This window comes from Rhinichthys klamathensis, unplaced genomic scaffold, assembly GCF_029890125.1.
Source record: "Rhinichthys klamathensis goyatoka isolate OS25496 unplaced genomic scaffold, OSU_Roscu_1.1 h1tg000111l_1, whole genome shotgun sequence".
Classification (NCBI taxonomy): Eukaryota; Metazoa; Chordata; class Actinopteri; order Cypriniformes; family Leuciscidae; genus Rhinichthys; species Rhinichthys klamathensis.
This window is the reverse complement of record NW_026606649.1, coordinates 13,624,160-13,638,894: the sequence shown is the minus strand read 5'-3', so window position 1 is coordinate 13,638,894 and position 14,735 is coordinate 13,624,160. Positions and strand designations below refer to the sequence as shown.

The 14,735-nt window shown below is 36.5% G+C and overlaps 1 protein-coding gene across 1 annotated transcript in view; it reads left to right on the top strand.

Moving 5' to 3' along the window:
• The first annotated feature begins 908 nt into the window (after positions 1-908).
• Positions 909-14,735, top strand: part of syt11a (synaptotagmin XIa) — a 33,481-nt gene continuing 19,654 nt past the window's right edge. Inside the window, exon 1 of the mRNA XM_056254567.1 lies at positions 909-1,151. Within this exon, the coding sequence (XP_056110542.1) occupies positions 1,106-1,151 (46 nt within the window). The 5' untranslated portion in view covers positions 909-1,105. The remainder of the gene's footprint in view (positions 1,152-14,735) is intronic.

The window sequence follows — 14,735 nt, the reverse complement described above, 5'->3', positions numbered from 1 at the left end:
GAATATATTTGAATTGACTATTTTATTGATATTGTCATTTCAATTATTGTTGTTATTATAATTATTCTATTGTTAAAGGACATTCTGCTCCTGTATGTTGACTGTACACCAAAGTAAAAAAAAAATCTTTTGATACATATATGTTTTGAGTTGTATTTCTTTGTGACATGTAGTCAAATTATGCCTATACAGGAGTCTGCAGTTATATCATCAAGGTTATGAAGTCATGGAAAACTGGAAAATATCAGACGATTTTAAAATAGTGCTTCATGGGCCTTGAAATAATAGAATCTTGAGTCATGTAATTCTATGCAAATGCAGTCTCCATAAAATGAGTTAAAAATACTTATCTAGTAGTAATTACAAACAACTAAAAATTAATGAATTAGTGAAAAGGTTAATATTCAAATCAATATCAAATTAATATTTAATTTTATACAATAGAATAATTAGAATATACTTATAATTTTAATATAAAAAACACAAATACTATATAATTAATATTTAATTTAAAAAAAATTAATACAATTGTGTAATGTATATAATAATAGGCTATAATGTTCGAATAAAATATACAGTGCAACACTTCAGGTTCATAGTGTTGTCTGTTTTTTGCACTGTAGGGGACGCTGAAGGGCTTGTATTTAAATAAAAGTTCAGTCGGCGCTGCAGAGCCAAATTACGTCCAGCTCCCACTCTCTGGACGTCATGGGTGAAGCTTGACCTAGCCCAGCTCCATCTCTATTGATTTAATGGATGGAGTGGAGGGATATGGTTATGTGTAGGGTTAGGGTGTGGTTGGACCTTCTAGCTCCACACATTACGCCCAGATTACATTCTAAGAGGGGGAGCTGGACGTCACGCTCCACCCATTGGCTCTGCAGTGAACAGCCTCTCCATCACACTCGCATCTGGAGCGGGGGAGGAGGAGGAGGCAGGCGCGTCACCGAGCGCATCTTTGAGGAGCGCGCAGGCACAGAAGAAAACATCCTACAGCTCGGCCACCCATTCAGCTGGAGGATCGGCCTGAAGAAATTCATGGAAATAAAATAGATTTTCATTCCCTTTGCTTTTTATTTTTTGTTTTCTGATCACAGCCAAGACAATGGACTTCAAAATGGCCGAGATTACTAATTTAAAACCAACCTATGGTAAGTGAATGGGTCTATCTATATTTACGTAGGCCTAATGATGGGCTTTTACTGAATCTGTAGGCTATAGTATACGCTATTGAAACTGCGATGGTGTTACTAGGCTAAATGATTCGACAGAAGTATAATTTGGTTTTTAATTTACTTCGGAGTCCGATTTTACATTTATGTTTTATTTTAAATAGCTTACATATTCTGAGCAATGTTTTCTGGGTAGTAGAGCTATTATGTTTATTTAGTGTAGCCTATAGCCTGTTTTACCACTTTATATTATCTATAGTGAGTTAGGGCAAGTTATTTTGGTAATAACTGATAATAAAATAAATAGGCTACTGAAATTCTTCATTTTCATCAATCAAGTGTAAAGTGCAGCACCGGAAATAGGCTACGCACATGAAGACGTGATTCACCTGAGACAGGTTAAGTGTGTTTGTGTAGGCTACACACACATGCTGCGTCATGTGATGGTTTATTTCAGTTGAATAAGTCTCAAAGTAACAATACATTTAGACCTACTTATTTAAGGAAAGGCGCGTTTGATAAACTAAACTCTCGCATCCCTGAAGACACTGCGTGTATGACGTCATGTCTGTTCACTGCGCGAGGCGTCAGCTGGATCAGTTTGTGCCCTTACCTCAAAACATCATGTATAATAGCTAGGCTATATTTATAATGATATTTAATACAATCTGTATTGCGATTAGGCCTACATGTTTTCAGAAGGGATGGTAACCACAGTCAAATTACAGTTAACATATATATTACTTGCCTATTCCTGTTATGAATGTAATGAACACATGATGATATCATATATTACTATTTAAAGGTCTAGTATGTATATACGGGCCCTGTTTTAGGCTAATATATTAAAATTGTGGTGATTATTGGCTGTGTTATATAAGACATATTATAAGACATTATAAATATCTGTATAATGCACATTTGTATAAGCTTCAAGGCTAGTAGCCTACATGCTATTCCCATTATTATAAATATCAAATTTGTGACATGCCAAAAATAAATAATGCCCACATTTTATTTGTCATCACAGTATCATTATTGGTCCTATTTTTTATACCAAGGAGCATAGGCTATATGATTTTAACAGGATTGAATAGGTATGATATGAGTCTTAACCGTCAAAAACGCCACTCATTTTTGAATAGCAAAAATGAATATTAAAATCTTCTGTCTATTTTATAAATAGTTGTTGTTACTTGCCCTGGTAGCCCAACTCACTAAAATATTTACAATTATTTTAAAAAAGATCAATAATGAACATACTGTCCAGAAAATACTGCTCAGAATATTTAGTGAAAAATAAACCACGCTCCCATTAATCTTCAAAATTACATTTTAAGTTGTTCAATGGTTTTAAAATCATTAACCGTCAGATTTATCAGCCATTAGTCTTTAGGGGGATTATATCACACGCTGGGGGAGGTGGACAGTTTTGACGCGTTTCCTGGTGAATGCGTGTGTGATGTAGTTTGGGTCAAGTATTTTAGGAACACGTCTGAGGCATCTTGGATCACAACCCACCTCGTGGGAGTTGCCTGGAGACAGAATCAGCAGCAAGATGTGTGCTCGAGAAGAAAATAACCAGGACTAGTCCAGCCAGATAAACACAGATTTAGGGTTTCTGAAGCCATGAAGGAAATAAAACCCTTTACTCCTTCTGTATTACAAGTTTCCAGTGATTTGTCTGTCCTCTCTTTAAGAGAAAAGTCTATATGATGTGACAGGGCAATAGAAAATCAGAACGTGTTGTATGTGTGTGTGTGCATGTACGGCTGTGAAGTGGGATTTTGGACAGATGAGATTAGATGGTGGGTGAGGCTATCAAACACAACACCACAGAAATAGACACAAAGCCACTAAAACATGTATTGTTGCTTGGAAATCCTGCTGATTACCTTTATGGGAAAGAAATGTGCATAATTGTATTGAATGTACACTTGTACTTTAAATCTTAAAAGTACACTTGCTGATATATTAATGAAATAAAAGACCATGTAAATACTTAAAGAGAGTTCACTTTTATGACTATGATTTAAAAAATGCACTTTGTATTAATGTCAAATTATGAGCTTTACTTTAAAGTACATTTTAAATCATTATGTTTTAATGATCTTTTATCATGCTTTAAAGAAGTGCACTTATTTGATTTGTTGACTAAAGCACATGTAAAGTCCTTAATTATAGCCTAATTTTAACTGTATTGTGTGATTCGACATTATTTTAAAGTTAATATAATTTAATTTACTTTATCATTACATATAGATTTAAATAGATGACATACTATTATGCAATTAAGTGTTGGAAACATTAGGCTACATTCAGTTCACACTTAATTAGATTCTTTAAAAGTAGCCTATATTAATAAGTACTTTTAAAAAGTATGGTAGCTTTATATAGATTGCTGATATATGACATCAAACAAGCTTGTATCACTGTGTCTTAATCAGGTCCGACATGATAAATTGACAAGCAATAACAGATATCGATGCCACAAACTACCAGATATATATGCTTTCTAGTTTCACTGGGTAGCTTCGCCCCACATTGGAATATCATTGGTCCAAATCCCATCCTACATAACTGTATATTACACTGCAACTACTGTATGTTCTGATTTTGTTGCTTCATATAGCATTGTTGGTTTCAGTGTGAAAAGACAAATCACCTGCTAGCAGGGTGTACATGATTGAAAATAGTGAAACAAGAAACTGCATGGTTTCTGAATTCAAACTGAATTCTGTCAGATTAAGGCTGTATCAATATTAATCAAATGTCAAGTCCTCTCAGATAATAACATTGCCTTCATTGATTAGGCAGAGAGTCGAATGACCTTGCAGGACATTATTTTAATGGGCAAAATAGAATCAAGAAAGTGCTTTCAGGGAGGAAGGTGACCAGGTCAAGCCTCAAACGTTAATAGCATCTCTCTTTTGCTTGTTTTATGGATATTCACAGTCTAGTTGGGATTATTAATATTGGCAGCAAAAGTACATAGAGTGACGTCAAGTTACTTGAATGAGTCTGATTAAAAATGATATAATTTTACTGGTAGCATAACATTCAGAAATGATTATCTCAGTAGTGTGCATTTTATTATACACTGTAACACTGTTGGTTTAAAAAAGTGAAACCCTTAAATGTAGGTTTTTTTTGAGTGTCTATCCTAATGTTTTTAGGTTGATTCTGTGGTAATATTTTTTGCCTTGCATCAAATTAAATATATTATTAAATTGTGTGATAATTATGACATTATTAAATATATAAATAATTTTTTTTGATGTTACCACATGAAGCACATTTTTAGGTTAACATTTTTTTAGACAGATTTCAGTAGAGAGTGTTGCAGAATTTCTTATGTGCTCAGACCCAGTCATGTGTGTGTGTAATGGAGATGTATTTTATTTTATTTTGAAAATATGCGAATTTTCATTTGATTAATTTTGGACTGTTGTAGCAATTAAAACGAATCATGTTCCAACTCTTTTTACTGCAAACTGTGCAAAGTCAAAAAAATCATTAATAATTCAATTCGAGAGTTGTTTTTGAAGACCAAGAGGCTTTGAAGTGATGTTCTAGCCTTGACTATATTTGATCTCAGCTTATCACACATATCTGGTATCTAAGTGTATATGTCTTGTTCTCCCTTTTTCTCTCTCCTGTGTGTGTAGAGGGTGTGTAAAGCTGCAGTGATTGAACAATGGGTTGATTTATGCGTGTGACTGGTGTCAGAGTGACAAGTCTTCTCTGTCCCTGCTGAAATCCAGCACACAGTGTCTCTACAACACGGCTGCTGGTGATACTCATTTTCACCCTGCTGGTACTGCCATACTACCACTGACAGCAGATATAGAGAGGGAACCGTCTTGATATGGCAGCTAACTAAACCTCTTCGTGATCCTGTAGAACGGATAGCAAAACTGTGGGTGGCGTATAAGCGTAAACAAAAGAAAGGGTGAAAACTGAGAATCTGGCAGTGCTGAGCATCATTATTCACACCTGTCCGCTTCGTGACCAGCACATCCTTTTTTCGTAACCTCATCATTTTCCTATCCTGCTTTCTCTTAATTTCTACTCATCATAAACCCCACCCTGCTGTAAAGCTCAGTGATGACTACAGACAATGGGATCAATTCTCATTTGTGGGCAATTTTGTCCAGCTTATTAATCATGTGGGCTCACACGCAAACACACTTATATTCAGCACACACAGTTGTGTGTACTTGTACAACTGACGCACATAATGGAGTGTGTCATAATCAGTCGTGTGTTTGGCGCAGGTAATGTATTGGTTTTTTGAAAAATGAGCCGCGCTGACGTACACTTTATATCTGTTGAGATAAGAGCCACACATTTTCGAGCGTTTAAAAAAAATGTCAGATTTAAAATTCTAATTTAATGTGGGGGAAAATACACCTATTTCAATTTTCTTTTTTTTAAAGAGATGTTTATCTGTGAAAAAGTTGCCATCACTATGCTATGTGGTTGCTAAGGTGTTCTGAGTCCATTTAGCATGTTGCTAAGTAGTTGCTAGGGTGTTCTGGGTGGTTGCCAGGGGGTTGTTATGTTTAGAGTTATTTTAGTCTTTTACTGAGTGGTGGTTAGGGTGTTTGAGGTCATGTCCGGTCTTCGACCACCCAGAAGACCAGATATTCTAGCTTGTAGAACCTTATGAAAAGAAAGCACACTTTAGCATATATTTAAAAAGAGTATTTATTATGGAAATAAAATGTTTACAGGGCGGTTTACATGACACCGTTTTCACCTAAAAATGTAAAACCTTTTATGCGGTTTGGCCGTTCATTTACACGGCAATGCTGTTTGGGGGGCCCGAAAATAAACTTTGAAATTGGGTTTCAACGTCAAGTTTTTGAAAACAATATCGTTATTGTCTCTGTGTAATCTACAAAAATGTGAATTTGTGAAATCAGTGAAGTCATGTGCATGTGTATTATGTGTTCAGTCTAGTTTATTTTCAAAATGTCATCGCCAGCTACTGGCCTGGCAGCATAATACAGGTTTTAATCGTTTTCACGGATCCGTGTGAACGGGATCATTTAGACAGTAGTGTTGTCTGTACGTGAAAAATGCAAAGGAAGAATATTTCCGTTTTTGTACTTTAGTATGTCAGTGAACATCAAAATAAGTATACGTCTTTTAAGCATGACAAAATATTATTAAAACATAATTGTACTTAAAAGTAAACCTGTAAATGTGACATTATTGCAAAGTGCACTTTTTAAAAGTGTATTTAAGTGTGTTAAGAAACAGTAAGTGCACTTAAGTGGCCTTTTATTTAATTAATATTATATTATCTGCAAGTACAGTTTTTAAATTAATATATAGGCTACTTTTAAGATTTGAAGTACACCACAAAAGCCATTCAATACAATTAAGCGCCCTTCTTTTTCCCAAGGGATTATGGTCTAAAGGAGTCTCTCCTTTAATGTAAATCTATGGGATTTTTGTTTAATGCCATTATTACTGAAATGTAACAGCACATTTTTCAGTAATCTGCATAATTTGAGGTCTCATTAACAGAAACGGTGCGGTGTAATACTTATGGTTAGGATTTTGTTCAATCCATTACTAAAATATGAGCAACAGTAATAGTATTAGCTTGAGCATCCACTGCTAATAGTTATTTCAGAAATCATTTAGATACTTATTACCTAGTATGTCAGATTTCAGCTTGAATAGTGACACTAATTTATCATTTATGAAGCAATTATCAGAGCGAGAGCTGAACAAAATCAGCTGGCAAAATGATTATTTTCCTGTGCTTCTTCTCTCGGAGGGGTCGTTTCTAAGCAACAGAAGCAGCTGGCTTTAAAACATGCAGCCAAAAGTGACATCATCTGGCCCGGAATCCCTCCGGGGCGGTTGAAGCGGCGAGGGGTGCATCCTTTGTGTGGACAGAAAAAGGGCGGGGTCGACCGAGGCTGGCGGGTTGGTGGAAAAAAATACATTAAAGAGAGAACAAGAATAATTTAGGTAAAATATCAGGAAATATAAAGCCAGCAGGGTCACATTATAGAAAAAGGACAGATGCAGTTTTGTATCAAAGATGCTGGTTTCAATCAGGAATTTCAACCATCTTATGTCTCCCTGTTCATTTTAATCAACACCCTTCTAAGAGAGGTTCTTCTGGGGTTTATGGTACCTGAAATGAACTTCAATGTGTAAGGCAAGCATTAAAACATGTTACTTAATGAGGGGAGGTGTAATGTTATTTTGTGTTGTTATTTTCCTAATCGAATTGTCTTGAGTTTAAGAAGTACACTTCTGATGTGTTAACTAACATACTAAAGCACTTGTAAAGTATTGATTATAATTGCAACTGTAGTGTTATTCAATATTGCATGTAAGCGCTCTCTAAACTACAGCAATCAGAAATCATTACATTCAGTTAGTACTCAAGCACATGCTTTTAAAGTATATTATTTCTAAAATAATTCATATTCTTTTTAAAAGTATGCTAAAGTGTACCTTTTTTTCACAAGGCTATCTAGAGACCAGAATAGAGACTTACATTTTTTCATTAATGACTCACCCTTATGTCGTTCCAAATGTATAAGAACTTTGTTCATCTTCGGAGCACAAATTAAGATATTTTTTATGAAATCCGAGAGAATCTTTCTGATAGACTGCAACGTTATTATGACCACTTTTAAGTCCCAGAAAGCTAGTAAAGACATTGTTAAAATAGTCCATGTGACTACAGTGGTTCAACATTAATGTTATGAAGCGACGAGAATACTTTTTGTGCGAAAAAAACAACAAAATCACATGACCAGCGTCAGCCAATACTGAGGCGGCGTTCTGATGTAGAATGATATAAAAAATAGTCTCACTTGTACTCCTCGCGGTCAAAAATGACTGCATATGAAATTAATGAGTGACAAATTTCACCTAGTGAAAACTATTGGTACTGCGGCCAAATAAAATGTTACTGAAAGCTAACATTTTGAGATATGAGGCTCAAATTTTGAACACAACTTTATGGCTTTGATTTTCTCACAGTTTTAGAGTAAAACATGTTTTTGAAAATATATATTTCATATAAAAATTGAAAATAGTATTTTTGCACAATTTTCATAACAATAAATGAAAAATTCTGTAACTTTTTTTTTACGTTCACTTTTTAAAACCTTTTTCAATTCAGCAATAATCTGCCAAGTGTCATCTTTGAAAAGAGATCAAACTTAAGTCTGTGCTCTAAAGCAGGGGTTCTCAAACATTTTGGAGCCAGGGACCCCTTACAGGGGAAAAACATTTCCAAGGACACCCTCATATTTATAACAGTGACTGAGCCTAAAGTTAATGTGGGAGTGGTTAATGAAATATTTTGACACAAATAGTCTCCACCCAGGGTCATATGCAGGAATTTCTAAATAGCCTACTGAGGTCCCAAAAGTGAACTTGCTAGGGGGGTTCGGGGGCATGCCCCCCCGAGGAATTTTAGATTTTCTTGATCTACACGTGCATTTTAAGGTGTTTTTAAGGCCAAAAATTGTACTTTTTTCTTGATATACCCAGAAAGAATAGAAGTGCAATGTGACAACATGTCCCATAATCATGGATATTATGTGATACAATGCACATTGTAACATGACCATATGACAGATTAAAATGTTATCTGATCTAATCAAACAAATATACAAGACAAACAAAAATATTTTCTCAATAAAATACAATTATTAACTTTTTCATATAAAATAATGGCATTTTAAAACAATTAAAAATAAACTAATTTTTGAGTTTGACAACGAACACACAGCTATACAACATAGTTCAAAACATATTCATTGTAACGCAGTGTGACAACATGACCCACTTGCACAACTGGGATTTACGTTGTGCCCCCCTATCCCCTATATTTCCTTTCCTGGTTGATACTTTGCAAACTGATTGTTTCTGTCGTTTGTTTAAAACTTCTATCTAAAACAGCTGTTTAGTTTAGCGGTTTACATCTCATCTCGCACTTTATGACCGAATAACTGAAGCGTCATGCGGAAATTCGCGCTCGGCTTGCAGCTTCTGTGAACATAAACCCGCCTACTTTGATTTAATCTCCGACTCAAACATTGACATTGACGAGCGCTGTTAGTCTGCTGAAACCGCTCAGATGAGAAGGTCAGTTATCATCGCGATGTTTAATATCCTTGCAGCACCAAATTAGAGTTAATATTAGGCAATTATTTCACAACTTTCATTATACACATAGAAAAATTACAGAGGCCCGGACCTCAGGGACCTCAATTGTGGGTATACGACCCTGTCCCTATGCACAAATTTATAATTTAGCCTACTGTATTCTCCAGAAAATAAGTTGGACCTGAGTGTGTAATACTTTGTTGCGTTCTTGAGGCGTAGTAGCCCTACTTCCCCTCACTCCACAGCAAATCCTTAAATTAATGGTATTCAGAACAAAACAAGAATGAAAAATAATACTATTAATAGATAATAATACAAATAATAATAGTATACAGACAACATTTATTTAAAACATCAAGTCTAAACGAATTAAGTTGAATCGAAACTGAAACTGCAGACGTTGGGCTCGTGCATCTCTCATTCGGTCCAAAGTTTCCATATTTGCGATGTAGCCTAACATTTGGAAGCTTAACTATTTATGTAAAGAAAGCTTCATGCTTCAGTCCCAATATAGGCCTACACGTATCAGCATCTTCACATTTGGAGAAATGAGATTGGAACAACAGCAAGTCGACAGTATATGATTGACCGTCTCTGCCTTCATAGTGTACAACAGACAAATTAAATTAAGCAGAACTTTTTATAAGTTCGGTGAGTATTTTATTTTGATAATGAACAGGTTTTGATGTCAAATTAGCAGTGCTAGAACTGACATATTGTGCGCGCACATGAGACGCCGGCGCGAACACTTGGATTTTTCCTCAGCAGTGGTGTGGTCATACAGATAAGAGTACATCATTCAAAACGGCAAAGTTGTAACGTCCGTCAGAGTTTGAAGTCTGCCCAGATGAAGATTAGGAAAAACAGTGCAACGAACTGGTTGTCCCACGAATCTTTTATAGTTTCCTTTCAGTTAAACACACTCTTCACATACATGTCAAAGAGCGAAAGTTAACAGTGAAAAGAAAACACTCTGAAAGCACGTCACAAATCAAAGTAGAAGTAAACAGATAGTAAAACAGCAGTCAGCGATAGAGCGGTCATCTTTCTCCTTTCACGAGCATTCTCACTCTCCCTCTGCGTGCGCGCTCACATAAGAACAGCACGCATACAATAACGTACGCCATAGAAGAAGTCATCTTAAAGGCATATTAACATGTCATGAACACTTCTTAACACTAGGTGGCCGTTACAAAGTGTCTATTTTTTATTTGTGTATACATTAAAAATGACTACAAAATGTCATGCCTTTTAAAAATAAAGAACACAACAGGATGCGCGTTCTGCCGTCTCTGTCTCCTTTCTGGCGCACGTGCCCAAAAATCGACCAAAATACAGCGAATACTTGACGCACAGACATAAGAAATATAGATAGAATATCTATCTATATAAACCTTTAAGAGCCTACTTTTTTATTATTTGACATTAAATGCATTATATAAGTCACTTTGGAATAAATAGCAAGTTTTTAGATGCTAAAGAAAAGATGACTTATAGTCGGGAAAAACGGTAGACTGTTATAAATTATTTTGCGGACCCCCTGGCTATAGTTCACGGACCACCAGGGGTCCGCGGACCCCACTTTGAGAACCACTGCTCTAAAGCATAGGTTCTCAAAGTGCGGCCCGCGGGCCAATGGCGGCCCGCCGAAACATTTCTGGCGGCCCGCGATAACATCTGTAAAACTGTTAAAACTATTGCTTTGAAAAAATGAATATCTCCGTTTAGTGGTGTTTAGCGGCATCCATAGGCATAAGCGGTAATTACATGGTCCGACCGACCGATCGCACTTGACCTCACTCCCAAGGCCACCAGGAGTGGTTGTCTACACAGGAATAGGAATCGTGGCCAACCGAAACCAGCACCACAAATCCCATTGCAATTTAAAATGGTATGTTGACCAAGTAATCAATATTCAATGTGACTTAATAATAATCTTAACAATGTCAAGCTTATTAATAGCCGCGTTTCCATTACCTTTCAAAATGTTCGCGGGCGCGAACACTTGCATTTTCCTATCAACAGTGGAAACAACTTAAACTAGTCTATCATTTCTGGTCATACAGAAAATAATAATGCATTATTCGCAACTACTTTTATTTGTGTAAACTCATAACAAGAAAACGTGCTTTTGTAAAATAAAATAAAACAATCAGTAGCCTAGGCTACTACGCGCTTTCATGATCTCCGTGAACTGGAGCGCGAGAACTGAAACAAAATATAGCCTATGTAGGCTAAAGCTTAAAATGTGCACTTTTAAACAAACAAACTCGAATCGAAAGCAAATACCTGATTATGTAATCCGTATGAAAGGTGGATTTCTCTCTAAAAGCGCATCTGCTTAACAGCGGAGATGGAGATATGTTTTTAGCCGACACTTAGAAAACAATAGTTTATTAATAAACAATTAAAATGCCTCGCTGTTTTTTCAGACGCATTTATTATCATTAGCCTAACTCACCTATAAATCAGGCTAGATCAGACACGTACAGGCTATATGACTCTTCTCATTCATCACTGCGGGAAAAATATAAATTCCAGGTTCTAATTTGGCCTTAGAAAACCAGTAAAATCGACATGTTTTCCATATTAATTTGTGAATATTTAAAATGTTTAATAAAGGGGCAAAAAGTCATTTAAACAAAAATCTGAAAAAAGTCTGTCGATATTTACTTTTTTTGCGCAGCAGTTGGTGAAGCCAGTTCAAATTAAAATTTTGTTCAACTTTGCGTTTTAAAAAGACAACAACCGTTCATTTTTCGTTTTTCAGTTACGGGTTAAAAAAGATAGATAATAATATGCAAATCTGCAATAATGGAAACGCGACTGACAAGCAATGATAGAAATGAATGATGATGATGACTTGTTTGGTAAGCTTCTATTTTAAAAGTTTCTTTCTCTCCCCCCAAAAATTTTCACAAGTTTTGCCAGGTTTAGCCTCAGTTATGAATTAAAATGTGTTTATTGCAACTAATGTAAACTGTAGATGCAACCTGGTCATTAAAATAATTTCAAATGGGATTTTCTTTTCAGTTTTCTTTTCTTCGTTTTCTCCCCCGCCACTTTGGCGGCCCTCAGTTCAATGTTGGGTTCCTAAATTGGCCCTCACCTATCAAAACTTTGAGAACCCCTGCTCTAAAGCAATAAAACATTCAAGATTTACGACAGTTTAGAGGGGTCATCGGATGCCCATTTTCCACAAGTTGGTATGATTCTTTAGGGTCTTCGTGTAAAGTTTGTAACATACTTTGGTTAAAATTCCTCAATGGCTGTGTAAAACAACACCCTTTTTACCTCCCCAAAAACAGCTCTGTTCACAGCGACCCATTTCGGTGCATGTCTCTTTAAATGATAATGAGCAACTGCTCACCCCACCCCTCTCTTCCATGGGGCATGTCGACACCATAGACATTATAATGAAAATGAATGGAGTTTTTACTTCCGGAACCCAACTGTTGCACTCTATAAACACTGCCTAGCAACGCCTTGGCGACCATGTTGACAAGTTTTCCATGAGCAGCCAGCTAAATTAAATCTTTTATTTTAATAGAGGTCTTAGATTTTCATCCCTCATTTTCAGGAAACCTGTAGAGTCTTGGATGAGTCACTCTTGAGTGGTCGGTAAGCTGCAGTAATAGGCAAGTTCTTTGGTAATGCAGCACACCATCTTCCTCTCAGATTGAGGCCAGCAGAGCATTAGTGATGTTTTACATTAAAGCAACAAACTATGCTGTCGGTAATCTTGTATGAAATGTGGTGAATGCTATGTGGGTGAAGGAGTGGGTGTGTGTTTGTACATGCTTGCTTATAAAGGAGACTAGTGAGACTTAATAAATGTTTTATTATGATAAAGAGTTAAATAAATCTTAGCTATGGTGAAAAGTAAGATATTTTTCAGAAGTTGAGACAAGTACAATTGAGGTAATTTGTTTGCATGTAATATAAGTGTCACTGTCCACCAAAGCATTTTTTTTTCCCCAAGGCTAGCGTATTTTTCCAATTGGTTTCAATGGGAGTGCCGCGTTTGTTAATGGAAGCGCCGCGTTTTGCAGCAGCATGAGGATGCGCTGAGTGTTTATTTCACGCTGAATGCTCAGTGTTTTTTTCTGGTGGCTGAGAGTTGAAGTAAGTTCAACTTTAGGGAAAATCGCAACGATCATCACTGTCACTCTTTACCCAGCCATCCAATCACAGTGGATGAGGGGCGGGACAAATACCAACCGTTACATCCTGCTGGGACAGAGGCAACAGACAACAACAACAGGCACAACAATGGAACAAAATAATTGAAAACAAGAGCCAGAGCAAATACTTTACATTGTATCGACTTTTTTATTTTCAAACAAACTATATGGGAAATCAGATACTAACACTTCGGCGGATATTTTGTATATAGCACATATAGCGTCTTAACTGGGAAAAAAACCTCCAACGCTCTTCTGAAAACACTTAAGAGCGCTGGCCTTAAGGTTCGGTCACATTTACAGCTGTTCAGTCAAATTTCAATAGGAATCCACATGATCTGGAATTTAGCAAAAATTGCGCATGTTGGTCACACAAATTGGCCATGTAGACCAACAGAAAGCTGATTGGTTATAAAGTTACTTCTGTGTGATTTATTATTATTTTAAATTACAAATGACACATTTGACTGGGATATTTCGTGACATACACTCTATAAAAGCAGCACTAAGTTGGAATTCCGTTTTTGTCAAACAGCGACCCCTAGAGTCGCTGTGGAGTACTTGTACTGTCGTGAATAGCACTCACGCAGAGATGGCTCGCACTCACGGCCGGATCCCCTCCCCCTGTACACCGGTACCTGTTGGATGGACGCTGTAACGAGTGGAAATAAGGTATGGCCCCTTTAAGAGCTGCGCGCCCTGTTTAACTGTCGGCAGTCTGTATTGTATGTATTGTGCGCCTCGAACACCACATGTATACGGCGCTGGGTTATTTCTGTTTGATGCTCATTTTATCAGAATTTTATCAGATCTGTTTTTTTGCCGTAAAGCAATTCGTTACCTCACGAGACCATATCACACGATACTTCCTAACACTGAGGTCGGCGGCTCGCCGGCCCAAAGTTGCAAGGGTGGTTTTGCGGCTCACAGGCACCAGGGGGGTGCGAGACGACCACCATTCAACACGAAATCAGTAATATAAACATTACAATGACTCCAAAGCTGTTCGGTTAAGGTAAAAAAGTTACTTAGTTCACCTTTAAATAACCTTTCATTAAAAACCTCTTTTTTTGCCAGATTTTTTTTTTTTAAGATTGTACAATTAAATAAAATGACATTTTCAGCAGGTTCAGCAACATTTTCTCCCTAAACTTTATTGTTGTACTTGGTTGCTTGGGCATGTGGTTAGTTTCTGTGTTCCCATTGGCTGGCATTTCCTTAAGGA